General features: G+C 46.7%; 2 protein-coding genes across 2 annotated transcripts; both read right to left on the reverse strand.

Annotated features, from left to right (window-relative positions):
* Nucleotides 1–3154: 3154 nt before the first annotated feature.
* Nucleotides 3155–3550, reverse strand: LOC128274054 (vitelline membrane protein 15a-2-like). The gene has a single exon (XM_053012140.1). The coding sequence runs from the start codon at nucleotides 3548–3550 to the stop codon at nucleotides 3155–3157; it is 396 nt and encodes a 131-aa protein (XP_052868100.1).
* A 6274-nt stretch (nucleotides 3551–9824) lies between these two features.
* LOC128274114 (splicing factor 3A subunit 2-like) lies at nucleotides 9825–10403 on the reverse strand. The gene has a single exon (XM_053012203.1). It carries the CDS (start codon nucleotides 10401–10403, stop codon nucleotides 9825–9827), a length of 579 nt encoding a protein of 192 aa, XP_052868163.1.
* Nucleotides 10404–16053: the final 5650 nt, after the last annotated feature.

Below are 16053 nucleotides of genomic sequence, written 5' to 3' on the forward strand. Positions count from 1 at the left end.
AACATCTTAAATAAAGTTTCGAATTCGAATTCGCAAAAATAATGGATTTCTCTTTCAACAGTCTAATATTTTCGAAACCTAAACATATCAGACAATGTTAAAAAAAGTGTTTGTCAAATCAATTGCGATCTTTTTTTCATTCGAAAGACGTCAGTTCGCACCGTGCATCAATTTGAATGCAAAAACAAAACGATCTTAGAGTCACAAATAAGTTATAACTTGAAATGCATTAGCGCTACATAAAAGCAAAGTTTATCTGCCAAATTATGTATCGGACCGCATGAGCTAACCGAATTTGTAAACCTGACAAAAATAAACGTAACAGTTGTCCGAGGACCTCATTATTGTATCCGCCTTTGATATCGAAACCGACCGCACGTCTACGTCTCGTCTTGCGGCAGCCACAAAGCAACGGGAAATGAACTCCACATTGCGAGTTTGACGGCCGCCATTTGCAGAAGGAAATTGAGCAATTTTCATGCCACTACGTGCGCAGAATTTTCACCCAACGGGGAATGGTGCGGAGAATAAAAAAGGATACCCAGCAACGAGATAAGCAACAAATGCGCTGTGTAGGGAAAAAGCCCCAATAATTGCGCGTTAGCCTTGAGATAATATGATAAAAATATGCACAGAAAGTAAGCGGCCCACCTGTTCCGCCACATGGGGAATGCTAATTACGTTCGTACCTTTTCTGCGCGTTCTTCGCCAGCCAGGATAGCGATTAACGTTTGCCGCAGTGTATCGTTACTATGTCTCGGACCAACATCCCGGACCCGGCTATTAGTCCGCCGATTAGTGATATCCGATTCCTCCAAGCAGGGTGTCTTCCAGGGGATCAGATGTTTTCGCTTCGCTTTTTCTCACAGAACCAGGAAGGACCCATCGCGACCCATGCTGGCGGATGCGGTACACCTGTCGGTCGATGGACACGAAACAATGGGGAACTGCGTTCCCATTATTGACCCTGTTGAGGTCCCACTGTCTCGAGAAAGTGCCCCGATATCGAGAGATAAATCAAATCGAGGTGCCAGAAAGGGGGTCGCCGTATTGTTTAGCAAACTCTACGCAATCCAAACTGAAGATACGATTGCTGGATAGGAGTTTTCCATGTCTCATGAGTTAAAGAGAAGTAAACTTCCCGGTCCCGGTGACCGGTTTGGAACGGGTAAAACAAACCGCTCCGTTGTCTGTTTAATCTCCCGGTGCTCGAGGAAAGCAAACGCTTCTGCGACGTAGACTTCTTGGTCCTACCGTCCTGGGGTCCTTGAGTCGGTGCCAGCCGAGCGGCCGCAGCGATGAATGCCTGGGCAAAAATAAATACGATGAATGAAGAAAAGAAAGCTCTTAGCATAAAATAAACACACTGCTTATTGTGCCTCAAGGATGCTGAGCGCCCCGCCCTACCAATCCGCCCCATTGAACCGCCGTCCGGTGCTCCTGCGCACTCGGGATATTTCCCGGGTCTTCCGGTTCCCGGCTGGTTCTCGCTTTTTTTTCTGCTCTTCTTTTTCTGTTCCGTCTGCACCCTTCTAACCCGTTCGTGGGAAGCGCGGAAAGCGCTTAAATAAATTTGTTTTCTAAAATGAATTATTTCCGTCTTCAGTTTCGCCCCGGTTCGCTTCGCCCCAGGCTGGGATGGCCCGCTGGGAGCCAGCTGGTCGGCGAGGATTTATTTTCGCGATGTAAAACGAACCCCGCGAGCGCGTCAGCTATTGTCGGGCGCGACTGGCGGGAGTTCATGATGCTGGAGCCTTCTTCCCGATTGATGAGACGAGCTGACGAGTGAGCGGCTCGTGCCGGGGTTGGCGGTCACTCTATTATCCTGGTTCGTCCCCCGAACGATGAGGATGTTTCCATTATTTCGCATCGCAAATTGATCATCCGCCAAGGAAAACAATCAGAGAGAGAGCGAGGGAGAGGCGAGTGACGAGATTCGAGAACATAACTCAATATTTGCCTGCAATTTGCCTAGAAAATATTGATTTTAATGCCCTCATCGTTTCTTTGCGAGAAACTTGGCACCGGCACCCCGCCCGGGAGCTTGTATGCCTTTGTATGAGTGTGTCTTTGTGAGGAAAATATGCAAAACCTATGCCAAGTTAGCAAATAGAATTAGTCCCGCTGCTCCAAGCGGATGCAACGGGAAGCTTTCCGGGATGAACGGCGTTTTTCTTAACGCATTTATGCTGCGTTGGGCAGAAATTTCCCAACCAATCCGGCCGCGTGATGGACAACCGTCACACAAAAGTGCAAGCTTCTGCTTAGATTTTGCGGGTGCCAAAAGTTTCGGTCGTTTTCAGAGTTGGACGCCGGAGTCCGAAGCATATGTAACAAGCGCGTGCCACCTCCATCAAAACCGGGCCCCGGCATCCATTATGCAGCAGAATTTGTAACTGAAATTGATGAAACTTTTGAAGCCCGTGGCGATGGATCAAAAACTTGGCCCCGTTTCCCCTCGGTGAGGACCCTCGCCGCACACACACACGGCGAGTGACATGTAGCGCCACGGAGCGCACCGAAAGTTTTTCCATTAAATCCACACTTCGAGCGGGAACCTCCAGCCAGGCTTCCGGATGCCAGGTCTCTGTCGGCAATGGGGGTGTCGAACGACGAGTGAGCCGAGCCTGAAGTTGCTGAATCCTCTTTGATGATGATCAAGAGCAAACATTTAATTTTAATTAAATTCTCTTCCCACTTTCCGGGGCTCGGGCCTTCAAATGACTCATCGGATCGATGCGCACTGCGGGCTGTGGAGGGATGGAAGGAGTGCTGCCATGATCGAGTACGATCAACGGCAGTGTCGGAAAGTCGACCAGGACACTTGGCGCTTGGCGCGGCGAGTGTCGCGGCCATCTGTCGGCGAAGTTTCGGACCAGCTGCGGACCACTGAAGAAGCGAAGCAAAGGGCGGACAAGCGAAGAACACTGAGAACACACAAATTTTGGTTTTTGGTAATTGTAAAGAATTTTATTTCCCTCAAATCAAGTTGCAAGTCAAACAGTGCGCATAAGATACAATGCAAAACGTCGCGGCGCCGAGGAGGCGTCGGGTCAGTCACATCACTTCACGATCGCAGGTCCACCGCAGTCGCTTCGTCGGTGGCGGTGGTCGTCCTGCTCCTTCGATGGTGCGTCGGCCTGCGTTGGCGCGCTTAGTCCTCGAGGTCGAAGGCCTGGTCAGCCTCGGAGAAGGAACGGTATCCGTGGGCGGGAGCGGGCGCGTGGTATCCTCCGTGGTGGGCAGGGGCGGCGTGTCCGTATCCGTGGCCACCGTGGGCTGGGACGCACGGCACGTGGGCGACGTTGGGAGCGCAGCCGACCAGCAGGTTAGCGCCGCACTTTACATGCGGGGCCTTGGCAGCGTAAGCGTGGACGACCGGGGCCGAGTGGTGAGCGTAGCCGCCGTGGTGAGCCGGAGCCGGGGCGTGGTAGGCCGGGGCCGGTGCGTGGTATCCCTTCGGGGCGTCGTATCCCTTGGGCGCCGGGTAGTCGGCCATCGCTCCGATGACGACGATCGACAGGATGACTGCAGCAACGATGGTGTTCATCTTGATGAAAGGTTGGTGGTGGTGGTGGTGGATTGGGTTGGCACTTGGGCTAGGACACTTGCTGTTTGAAGTGAGACCGGATGGTGACTGATGACTTACTCGGTGCCACCGGTCACTATTTATAATCCGAATTTCACCAGAACCGCGAGGTCCGGGTTGGCAAACAAAAAACATCGCCCGTTGCGAACCGGCCGAGGCGGGCCGCCCTTTTTCCGCCGTCAGCACGTTACCGGGGTCGGGGGCCAGCAGCAGCAGCGCCCGTGAGGTGACGATGTTTCCAAATTTTATTTATTTATTTTTTATTTTTCATCAAGCGCCCTGCGCAGCGCTCCGTTGGCCGGACACGTTGTCCAGGTGTGGGGCAAGCGCGACATCGCAACAAGGAAATTGGGCAGTCACCAACAACAAGCTGGCCACCAACGGGCCAGCCGTTTTTTGCCGGCAGTCAAAGGTTGGTGACTTGCTGCCACTTGCCTGGTGCTACAAACCGCGAGAAAACAAGTGGGACCCGAAAGAAGAACCACCTGAGACAGCGGTTTGTTGAACCTTCAGAAAACATGTCACAAACTAGCAAAAAGGTTCTGAAGTAATTGTTTCGGGTTTGTTTCGGCAATTATAATTTAAAATTTCTAGAGATTATCTTCACGATTTGCTTGGTTCCAGACATGAGCTGGTTTGGTTTGTGTAATTTTATCGTAACGACTTTTTGAACAAGCCGCTGAACGCATTTGAAGCTAGTAATGTGTGTTCTTTAAAACGTGTTGACAAAATTTAGCAAAAGTGGTTGATGTAAAGTTCATTGTAGCATCGTTTCTGGAAAAATTTTGCTACAATTTGTAAAGGAAAATAAATAAAGTAGGTTTTGTTCGTTTTTAAAGGAGGTGTGGACATTTTGTTGAGAAAGTGCTACACATCTACAGATAAAGCTTCTCAATCTTTCTTGTAAATTGTTACGGTCAGACAGACTATTTCTGTACATTTACGCATGAAATACTATTTATGCCTAATGGGCTTTGTGGGTACATTTTTTCGATCATTTCGCTCCAATAAGGCGGTATTTCTGTAATAACGCCGCGAATGTTGGCTTGCATCAACTCTACACATTGCGATGAAAAATGTTCCAACTGATGTAAATTGCTCGAAAGAGATAGATTTAGTTTATCGCGAACTATATAGTTAACCACGAGCCTCAATCTATTCGGCGAAAGGAATTGATTTCTTTAGTCTAACTGATTTTGAGGCCCTTGAAACGGTGTATTTGCATTTTGAATGTTCAGGTTTTGGGTCAGTAAAAAAATACTGACCACCGTTTTACTGGCCCTTGACTGTTCTATTCCGACCACCGCCAAACGTAGACGCAAACGGAGCCTCTATATGAATGTCAACAACGAAGGCCACGTGCCTAAAATTCCAAGAGTGGTTTATTTTTAAATTAACTTTAACATTATTTTATTTAAACATCAACTTAAGTTTGTTCGGTTTGAAAACGTCCACTTCAGCGTGATGTCCTTCAACCGTCCTTGTCATGGTCGTGTCGATGGTCATGTAAAAATCTTTATTCTTTGCTGAACATTTTAAGACATGGTTTAATAATAATTTTTTTCCACGCATCTTTGTTACATACAAATTTATGGAAGATCATTCATTGCTTTTTAAGGTTTTTTAATTTTTCCATCAAAATGACTATACTTAAGTAGAAACAAACGCTCATAACTATACAGTGAAAGTATATAATTTTAGCCACCAATTAGTTTCTGAGCGTCATTCAAGATTTTGTGGTTGTTTTAAAACCATCTTAGGATTTTTTTCTAATTACTGCGACACCTAAACATCGACCTGATTCTTTTTTGCCAGGCAGCTAACGCAGCTCAGCTACTGCAAATCGTACCGTAGAACGTTTTACATATCATATAATAATTGAACCTTTTGCGGTCAAATATTGGACGGAGCGTGTGTGCCAAAAAATGAGCGATTTAAACCCTTTTGCGTGATGATTTTTGTAATAAAAAAATGCCGTTGTACATTAAGGAAGTATCGCTCAAAAATATTAGAATCATCGTTTAGTCATAATAGAAACCATTTCCAAATAACATATTGTGCATATTGTGTGCATAGCATATTGTGTTACAAATCAAATATAGCATTTTATGCCCAATAATAATCAAGCAGTATAAAGTATACCTTTAGTTTGCATTATATTCTACGATACTTCTAGCGCATTTGTCATACCTTAAAACGAAGCATTAGAAAGAATAGAAAGCATTACATCAACATTTGGCACCCGTTGTTCCGTCACAAACCAGTCGCAAAAATGGCAATAACCTCGGCAGACACTAATTGCCATGTATTCAAATGTTGGTGGCTCACAAAAAATTGGCCAAAAAAAACCCTGAAAAGGGTTTATTTGGCTACTTGAGCTGGCCTTATGCCGGATGGTAGCTGGAAAACCATTCAATTAGCTCCGGATTTGTGTGGTACATTTTTTACAAACTAAACCCCTTTCTAGACGCTTCCGAAAAGCTGCTTATTATTGGCACGATGGCACTTTCCGTTTACAAACCCACAACTGCCGCAAAAGCAAACTTCGGATCATTACGGCTTTCAACCGTGCATTTCGGCCGTGGGGCCGAAAATTGCTGAAACAACGGACCCGTGTTGGTAATGGGCGTTTTGTAACTTTAGTTGCCAGGTCACTAATGAGACCGACTGGGCAAAAGTGTTCGAGTTGCACGGGGGAAAAAAACGGCTACGGAGAAGAGCGTGGCCCGAAACCCCGGCGGGGGTTGCGTCCGGATCGATCGATCGATGGGTGAAAAGTGCTGATGCTGAACACCGTTTCGTTCGCTTTTCGCCGGAAATTGACTATTCAACATATAAATTGGTGCACCGGGCGTTTCCGTCGATCAGTCACCCGCCAGCGGCACAGTCAATCGTCATCAACATTGTCGGCCGAACATCAACCCACCAGCAGAGAGACAGCATCAACATGAAGTGCATCCTGCTCGCTGTTACGATCCTGCTGGCGCTCGCTGCTGGCTCGCGCGCGGACTACCCGGCCAAGGGATACGGCAAACCGGCGCACGTTCAGTGCGGATCCAACCTGCTGGTGAGCTGCCACCCACAAGTGGCGCACGTGCCGTGCCATCCGGCCCACGACGGATACCACCACCATGCACCGGCCCCGGCCTACCATGCGCCAGCTCCAGCATACCATGCTCCGGCGCACCACGCTTCGGCCCCCGCTTATCATGCTCCGGCGAAGTATTAGGCAGGTTGCGCGATTGGTACCAGTTTTAAAAGCGTGTGCGTGTGTTCATTGAGGTGTTAGTTAAGTTTTTTTTTCTATTATTTGGAAGTTTAGTAAAACAAATTATCGAAACCAAAATATCTGACCGTTTGTTTCGTTCCTTTCTTTGAATGTTCATCCGTGAGTTCGTTGGGAAAATTGGGGTTGAAAGGGTTGAGATAGGTTCCCGCCACAAGTTGCAAGGTTGGGATCAAGTTGCGAGGTTGGCAAACATCTGAGAGTTTTTCGTCGAACGACAGGATTTATTTTTGAGTTCCTTTTAATGTATGTTAATTTTCTGTAAATATTGTGCGGCATGAAAACAGAATTTTTCTTCGCCAATCCTGCGAAAATGTATCCTAAAGATGATTCTGATTGTACAATGATTCAATTTAATACTCTCTTGCGAGGTTTACATACAAGGAAATAAAAGGTAATTCCTTCAGTAGAAGTAATCATTCATATTTAAAGCGAGCATTGAGCTCGGCCCGGCCATGGCCATCGAATGTTTGGGTGTCCCGGTTAGCCCGGGCTCGGATCGAAAGCAATTTTCCAGAAAAGATTCGATGCTTTGAAGTGCACGCCGTGCGCAAACAGTTTGCTTAAAGTGCGCTAAATTGGAGCAACCCAAGTTTATCCGAACGACCCGAAGTGGCGCTCCGGCCCCGAACAGGTTGAGTTTGGTTTAAATAAACAGTAAAGTATGCCAGTCGATTGGAAACCACATTGCAACATCCCTCCCACCCTCGGGGGGGCCGCGGCCACCCACCCGTTGTGTGGTTGAGCCAATCCGCAATATTGCAATCCACCGGCCGTTGGCCCACATCCGGGACGGGCGGGACCTCCTCCGCCGCCACCTGCCGGGCCCGGACCCGGACGGAGTCCACAGGAAGCCCACAAACAATTTGCATTTCCGCTGACTTGTATGAAAATTTAAATCATGTTTGGTTTTGCCCGCTTTCCGCTGTGTCAACTGCCCGTGGTCCGGAGTCCGTCCGTCCGTGTGTCCGGCAGTCAAATCTGCTGTCCAGCTGCGTTGCCGGGCAGGGCAGAGGCGGGGCGGGGCAGAGGCGGAAAAAAGCACCTCGAACCACTATCGGGGAAATAATTTTACAAAACAACACAACCAAAGCCCGAGGTGAGCGCCGAGTTTGCCATTCGGTTTCCGGCGAGCCCGGCGTGCATTGCCATGGAAACGTCAAACGTCAGGAGTGGCTCGGTGTAATGAAATGCAGCTCCGAAATGCACCGAGCACTGTTTTGGTTTACTCGGACGTCGTTGGTTGTTGCTTTCAATTGTGACTGTTTGCTCCGTGTGCCTATCCGAGAACATCCGATTGATGTTTTATGCTGCCTCGTATGTCCACCGTGCAGCGTGCGCTTTTGTCCGAACCACTAAAGACCGTGCAAAAGGCCCAGAGTGACAGCCAGAGTCACTGATAATTTTGTTGACAATTCGCTCGAAAAGCATTTAGGAAGCTGGACGATGCTTCTTTCAGTCACCCGGGACCATTTGGTATTCCTATCATTAACGGGGCCGCTCACTGTGTTCATTGTGTTTTTCCCCATTGCGATTCTATATTTAGGCCTATTTCGTATGAAGCGACCATTTTTGGAAGGCAACGTCGTCCGTCACCAACTGCCACTCTGCACGTCAAAGCAGAACAATAGGGAGGCTACACCGTAACGCATAAGATGTTCGTTTCATTGTTAAAACGGACAACACAACATAGGAAAAAGTTTTGATTGATTGTATTTTATCCATCGGGCCGAAATTCCATCCGCCGAGCGGTCTTAGGAGCCTTGGTAACAGAGAGGAAATGTCAATCTCTGTGACTTACTGTAACGTTACGTTACGAGCGTTACCGAGCGAGATGAGATTAGAAAGTGATATTTTCCGTTTCTATTTTTTTATTTTTTTCTTGCATTTTTCAACAATTTTCTTCCAACATTTTTGTATTATGAGTATTTATTATTGAATCGCCTAACCAAACTGGTGGACTTTTGTGACGTACATCTTGTGCCAGTAGATGCAATGCACTCCACTGTAACGCTGGTAACGGTGATTTATTTTGATCGTCGTTCAACTAAACCGTTGATAAGCTACAAAAAGGTCGTTCATTGAAGTAGCTTTGCATGAATTAAAATCGGCCACTGGGCATGCCAAACCATCACAATCGATGGCAATCAAAACTTGGACCCAATAGCTTGGATCCAATACATCAAAACCTCTACCAATTTGGGCCTCACTAATCACCGACTTCACAACCATTAATTAATAGATTTGCCCTAAAAAATATACCAAGTTCGCGCTTTCGCAATGATTGTCACATCAAACACTTCAATATCCAATTCCAAATCGTGTGAAGCCAAACACGCAGCATAACGTTAGATGTTCCCGATCAAAACTCACTACGAAATTTCACGCTTCAAAGCCATTTTTCGAAACGTCCTAATGGAGTTCTCACACGCCTTATTGGTGTACCGAAAAGATTTTGGCCATTTCGGGGGCCTGGGGCAAATTTTCACACCCTCAGCCCTGGCCACCGTCGGCTGCTCCAGGGCCCCGGGGTAACACCTGCCGCGGTGCTGCGAACGAGCTCATAAGATGCTAACCAGAACCGGACCTGGGTTGGGTGAAAAACAATTGAATTTTATTGCCCGTTTTCGAGCGGCTCGAGCGCCGTTTTTTGTTGTTTTTTCTCCCGCATAATAATTATCATAATTTGATATTTCGAACCGTGCTCCTTGCGGTGTAGCAGCTTCCGTTTGAGCGGACATGCGCCTAAAGGCACCAGTGCTCCGCATAATTGTTTTCCATCCCCAATTCAATTACCTAGCGATATATATTATTTTTTAAATATTTTCTCAAACTCCCAAGGGCCCTCCCGAAACGGGACGGAATGAACACGAAACAACACGATGGTTTTCACTGTCTTAGTCTAGTTTATTTCTCAAATCGAGTTTCGAAGTCTCAAGTTCCCGCACCTTAGTCCTCCATCTCGGCGGCACCCTCAAAGTCGCTGGACCGCTTGCCGTAGCCGCCGTATCCGTGGGCCGCCGGCTTCGGTGCCTCGTATCCGTGACCGTGTCCGTACTCCTTCTTCGGCGCCTCGTATCCACCGTGGCTGTGTCCGTACTCCTTCTTCGGGGCCTCGTAGTGGGCCTCCTTCTTCGGGGCCTCGTATCCGTGGGCGGCAGGCGCGTGGTAAGCGGGGGCCGGCGCATGGTAAGCGGGGGCCGGCGCATGGTAAGCGGGGGCCGGTGCGTGGTAAGCTGGAGCCGGAGCGTGGTACTCCTTCTTGGCCGGTGCGTGGTAAGCCGGGGCCGGCGCATGGTAGGCCGGGGCCGGTGCGTGGTGGTATCCTCCGTGCGACGGGTGGCAGGGCACGTGGGCGACGTGCGGGGCGCAGCCGACCAGCAGGTTCGAGCCACACTTCACGTGCGGGGCCTTCGCGGCGTACGCGTGCGAGACCGGGTGCGAGGGGTAGACGGGCTTTCCGTAGCCATCGGCGGAGCACACTCCCACCAACGCACTGACGGCGGCGATCACGACGAGGAACTGCATTTTGTTTGCAAACTTTGGACGGAGGACACAGGAGCGTTCGAGGACACACGACACACGGCACTGACACTGTCCACCGTCCCGGGCGTTACCTTTTATACTACCGAGTGATCCGTTCGGGGCCCGGAGTTGGAAAATTGGCGACTTTCCCATTTTGCTGACTGCTCCGAAAGCTCCCGGCGGCTGACCCGGTTCCGTGGGTTCCGCGACTTCGGTTTCCACAACTTCAGCAACCGGCATGTTGACGTACGCGCAACTCGTAACATTATACCGATTCCGAGGTGGGCGCCACCCACCCCCCCTTGGTAATGGAGCCCATCTTCTGACAACCTCATTAACCGGAGGTCGGCGCCCCAGTTTTTGTTTGCTCCCGCTTGCTAGGAACTAATTTCCGGTAACTAACCGGAGTTGGAGCCGGAATCAACCGGAATTGCGTTACATTGGCGGCTACCGTTCGCCCCAAAAACTGCTGACGGACTCGCTGGTGGCCGCTCGCACCGACGATGACAGGATAATTGTGATTAAATTGCTTCTCCGTCAGCGTGCCCCCTTGCAGACCAATCCCCGCGAGACAAAACTGTGAGGAGATGCAGGAGCATAATTAGCGCATGAATCACGAGTCCCCACGCAAAAGCCACGCGGCCACGGAGAGCATAAAATGAAAATTGAATTAAGTGTAGCCGTACATCGTAACGAATCCCTTCAAATTAAAAGATACACACGAACCGTATCCACCGCCCGTGGCCGCCTCCTACATCGCCTCCCTCGCCCTGCCATGCAAATACGAGGATCATATCGATTCACTCAGAGGCTTAAGCCCTCAGAGCTGACTCGGCCATTCCCGGGGCCCCCAGGAACCGGGTTGCTAAATCTTCGTCTCGTGTGCGCCTCACTTCACGAAAATGTTTGTTTTCGTTCTCCCGAGACGGCACCAAACTAACGTGGCGCAATTCTTTCAATTTGATTTGTTCTGGTACACTTCGTCCGGAAACTTCACTCGGAATGATTACGTTCCGACGCAGATTTGAGCGGCATGTGAGGTTGACGGGCGACGTTACTGAAGCCAGGGTTCTGGTTTCGGCTCCGACTCACGACAGAGATTTTTCATGTAAAATTGCTTTTATCTTAGTGCGCCTGAAACTAAAATTGAAATTTAATGGAACTTTATCGCTATTACATTCCAGAAGTTTTCAGGCGTTGCTTGGTGTGTCTACAGAAATGTAAATCATATTGGTCGAAATAAATTTTAAATTGGTTTTTTGAAGCTAAACTTGAATGTGAATCATTCAACTATATCGTGAATAACCCAACTATTCAAGTGTGTTTTATGTACATTTACAAAAAATCAAATTAAGTTCGTAAATCTGGAACACTTTTCGTATACAAATTTTAACATATCCACCAAAACTCACTTTGAATACAAAGCCCGGTAGACGCCAGCCGAAGGCACTGGAGACCAATCGTAAAGTTGTACCATATGATTGTAATAATACCGTAACGTTTCCGGTTAAGTAGTCTATAAAAGGCTCAGATTCCCGGAGTTGCGGGCCGTACCTACTGAAGTGTTGAAAGTTTACGACACTTGGTGATATTACTTACCTTAAAACGACCACCCGACATTCCTGTGTTACATCTTTTGGTAGATAAAATAATTCATTCATCAGGTACCTTTTAGCATTTTCAAATGTAATCTTTTGCTGTTCGATGGGTGATTTGAAGTATACATCGGATTAGAACTTTTACGGTTTGTAGTAGAAACTCTTTCTCTAGTCGGTTTTGACTCCTGTATTTCAAAACGGAATACACACAAAAGTCAGAACTATACTGTGAATATATTGTCATGTTCAACTCAACACTCTTTTATTTTTGGAGCATTAATACATGATTTTTGACCATCTTGAGTTTTTCTTTATTTTGTTTGTTTCAGTTCACGATTTTTGAATAATGATTTCCTTGAAGTTTTTTAAGAACTTTTCAATTGTTAAATGTTAGATTATGGAAACAAGCACAAACTTATCGAAAACTGCTTTCCACATAAATTCCAAAGCGTTGCGATTGCTGAAGCCATCTCATCTCGTTCATCATGCAGCAGAACAGAAATTAGGGACAATTTTAGCGATGCACTACACTGATGCGATGCTTTGGGAGTGAAACTAGAAATGTGTAATTTCGTCAGTTCGGTTACGGTTCGTCCGGACACTCCATATTGCGATGTAATAATGCCACTAGCAGGTCGACTCATCCATACCAAATAGCAGCTCGCTGGATAACGCACAATGCATAACTTGGCCATCCAATATGGATTGGCTAAATTCGGTTGATTTCGACCCCGACCCGACAAACAGCATAACACGTGCGTGGTCGATTGAACATCGTAGCATGCTCCGCTGTCATTCGCTCAGAATTTGCTCTCAATACATCACGCTCGAAGCCATCTTTGATTGATCACCTTCGCCTTTCAGTCGTGTTCTTTTGAATGCGTTCATTTTTCTTCGCTCGGCGCAGAAAGTTCTTGGCGTCCACAATTGCGGAAAGCTGCCGGAGAAGCATGACATCGCGCGCCGTTTTTAGTCGCAAATGTGATTATTTACTCGTAATCCAAAAATCATCCATCTATGACAGAGAAACGTGAATGGAATCCCAGTTCGCCCCGATGCCCGGCATAATTGGAGCTCATCGTCCTGCCCGGGGCAAAACCCGGGGGCGATTTTATGCTGTCCACGCCATGTTACGCATAAGACGCTGCGCGATGCTGGCAACGTGCCAATTGTTGTGCGGCTTCCGTGGATGAAGACAGCTCCAACATCCCCGTTTTTTACCCTAACGGGAAGAGAAGAATCGTGAAGCTGTAAATCAGCAATACACTCCACTTACATATAATAATGAAAATTCACATTCCAGCAACGCCGTAAACGAGTCGAGCACGTGAGTAAATATTTCTTTCTTGACGTGACATCGCGAGGGGAGAACGGTCTAGAGAAGCACGAGTGACATAAACGATGAGCTGCGAAGGAGAAAAACAACCGCAGATTCGGAATGTGAATTTTAAATTTTCATTAGACCGCATTTGCAGGTGGCTGCTGTTTGCATAAACGAGTTTGCTCAAACCACGGAACTCAACAGGATGCTCCGCGAGTCCAGAATCGAAATAAATTGCGCATGATTCGGATTCGGAAGATTTAGAACAGATACTGGTACTTCATGATTTTATAAAATGTATTTATTTATTATTCTGACAACTTATCATATGACAACAGATAAGATTTACTACAACGAAAATTGCGTCATTCCATTGTGCAATTCAACATTGTTCGAATAATTACTTTGTTGAAAATGGTCCTTTCTAGAGCCGGTGTATGGCACAACACGTCGTCACGCCTTGAACGTTGTAAAGCTGTTTGGATAATCCCACGTAAAGCTCTCGCAGGAACCTCACCTCAAGGATAACTGCTACTGTGTTGCAAGTGCGCCCAAATCGCCACCACTGCACCGTAAATGCGACCTTCCGGCAGCATCGTTCGAAAGCAATACGCATAAACCTAGGCTTACCAAGCGATAGCGGTCAGCTGGAAGTCAACTGCATGGAACCATCGTCAACCATGTTGTCCGGTGTCATCCCTAGTGTACGCGGTGATACCTTATAGTGATACTCCTCTCGTACGTCGTCCAGTAAGGCCGGCCATCTCGTTACGGAGACCATCGTACGTAAGGCTTTTCTGACATGACTGGCCAAACTGTGTTAACAGCAGATAACAATAAATTGCACAACATCATCAGAATCGCTTGTAGCCTATCGACACAAAAAAAATATTTCGACACACGAAAGAAGACTTTTGTGGGTGAGGGTGACATGATCTTTCGAAGTAGACGCATTCTATAGTGGTATAGGTATTTCATTAGAATCTTGTTAGTAGTTGTAGCTGATTAAAAATACACAATGTATAGTTTCATGTTTCCAAGTTCATTGCAATTGATTGTAGTTTATCCGTAGATCGTTCTTCTTCACCGAACCGAGTAATCGGTTCCTATGAGAAAGACACAAATTGTAGCCCAGACAGAATATTAACTTAAATGCAAAAAAAAATATTGGAGATAGCAATACTTGGCTCAACATAACAGAAAAACTAAATATTAATAATGCTACAAAATGAGTTGATATGGAGACATGTTTGGAAAGAATGTTTACTCACAATGAAAAAACCTTATTACTGTAAGCTAAGAGATCGATTGCAGAAACTGAACGCATGTAACGTACCTGTTGCTAAACTAGAACTTCATTCCACCTGGAAAGGATATAAAAACAAGATAAAACAAAATTAATATTTAAAAACAATCTTTTGTACTTCGAGTTGTATCTATCTATAAAAGTATATCTATAAAATTACAGGGTACAAACTTGAATAAATAAACCATTACCTGACGAAAAATCGGCTATAGGTTTGCTTTTTCATAAAAAGTTAAATAATAACTACAATGAATTGAAAACTTATTAAAAACCGATAACAAAAAGTAGTATGGCAAATAAATTTAATTGGGTATGAAAGGAGATATGATAATATAATTTGATTTATTTAGTCTTGTGATTTTATTTATTTAAACCGTTCTTGTTCAATCTATACGTATTGGCTAATAGTTTTCCGATTTTGAAGAAAACTTAAGCGTAGGAACGTTTATTTAAATTTATTTAAGTTCGGAAACTTTTTAAAACAGTACCCTTTAGCAAGAAAGCAACAAATGTTTCTTGTCACAATGTTTGCTTCGTCTTCGTTTGTTGCAGCCGTTCACGAATCCCGCCACTTGCATTAGGCTTCTCCGGAGTGGCTTTCAAGCTCAGTGTGTCACGTTTCCTTGCAACATCCGGGGTGATTGGACTCATGTTTCTTTTATGCTCTACTTTATATAGTCTCTTTTCAACCAACTCCCGCAAGTATTGGGAATTTATTTTACAATTCCGTCCCTTTCGGTCGTCTCGGTTCTTCGCACGTGCACTTGTCCCACATCCGATTGTCTTCGAAAACCCATTTCGAAGTGTACTCGGAACCGGCACAGAAAGGTGCCTATATGCTGTGTGATTGTTTTCCTCGGTGTATTGGTGCGAAACACCATTTCCCTTGTGGGACAGGCTTGGCCCGTTTCTTGGAATTCGGCGCTTCGGCGCGCCCAACATCTGTCCAACGGTGGTCCTTGGTGGGGGAAAGTGGCTGTCGGGTCGGACGGTATTGTCACGGAACCGGGATCGGAGGTGGTGAAAATATGCGTAGTCGCCTGGGGAGATAGTCGCCCTCGGAAAGCATAGGAGCACAGCATAATAGGACTGCGCTGCGAGATGCGTACTGTGCACGAGGCCCATGTGAAAGGTAAAACGGCATTCCCTGGAAGCATTTTTTTTTCTGGAATCTTCGTAAGAAGCGAGTTAGTTAAGTGAATTTTGGGACGCAGCAGGCACCGAGGCGAGTGAGTTGAGAGGCTGGATAGGAATTTCGTTACACATACCGCGGGAAAGAAAAGCGGCCCGGATACTAACGAGGTGGGACCAACCCCCCAGGGAGAATGCAAACAGGGGGCGAGAAATTCCATTTCACCGTTTGAATTATCGGCAAGAAAATGTAACTTTTCATGCGTAGAGAAAGCTCCAGCTTAGCGCACCGAGCTA

Source organism: Anopheles cruzii, chromosome 3 (genome assembly GCF_943734635.1).
Source record: "Anopheles cruzii chromosome 3, idAnoCruzAS_RS32_06, whole genome shotgun sequence".
Lineage (NCBI taxonomy): Eukaryota > Metazoa > Arthropoda > Insecta > Diptera > Culicidae > Anopheles > Anopheles cruzii.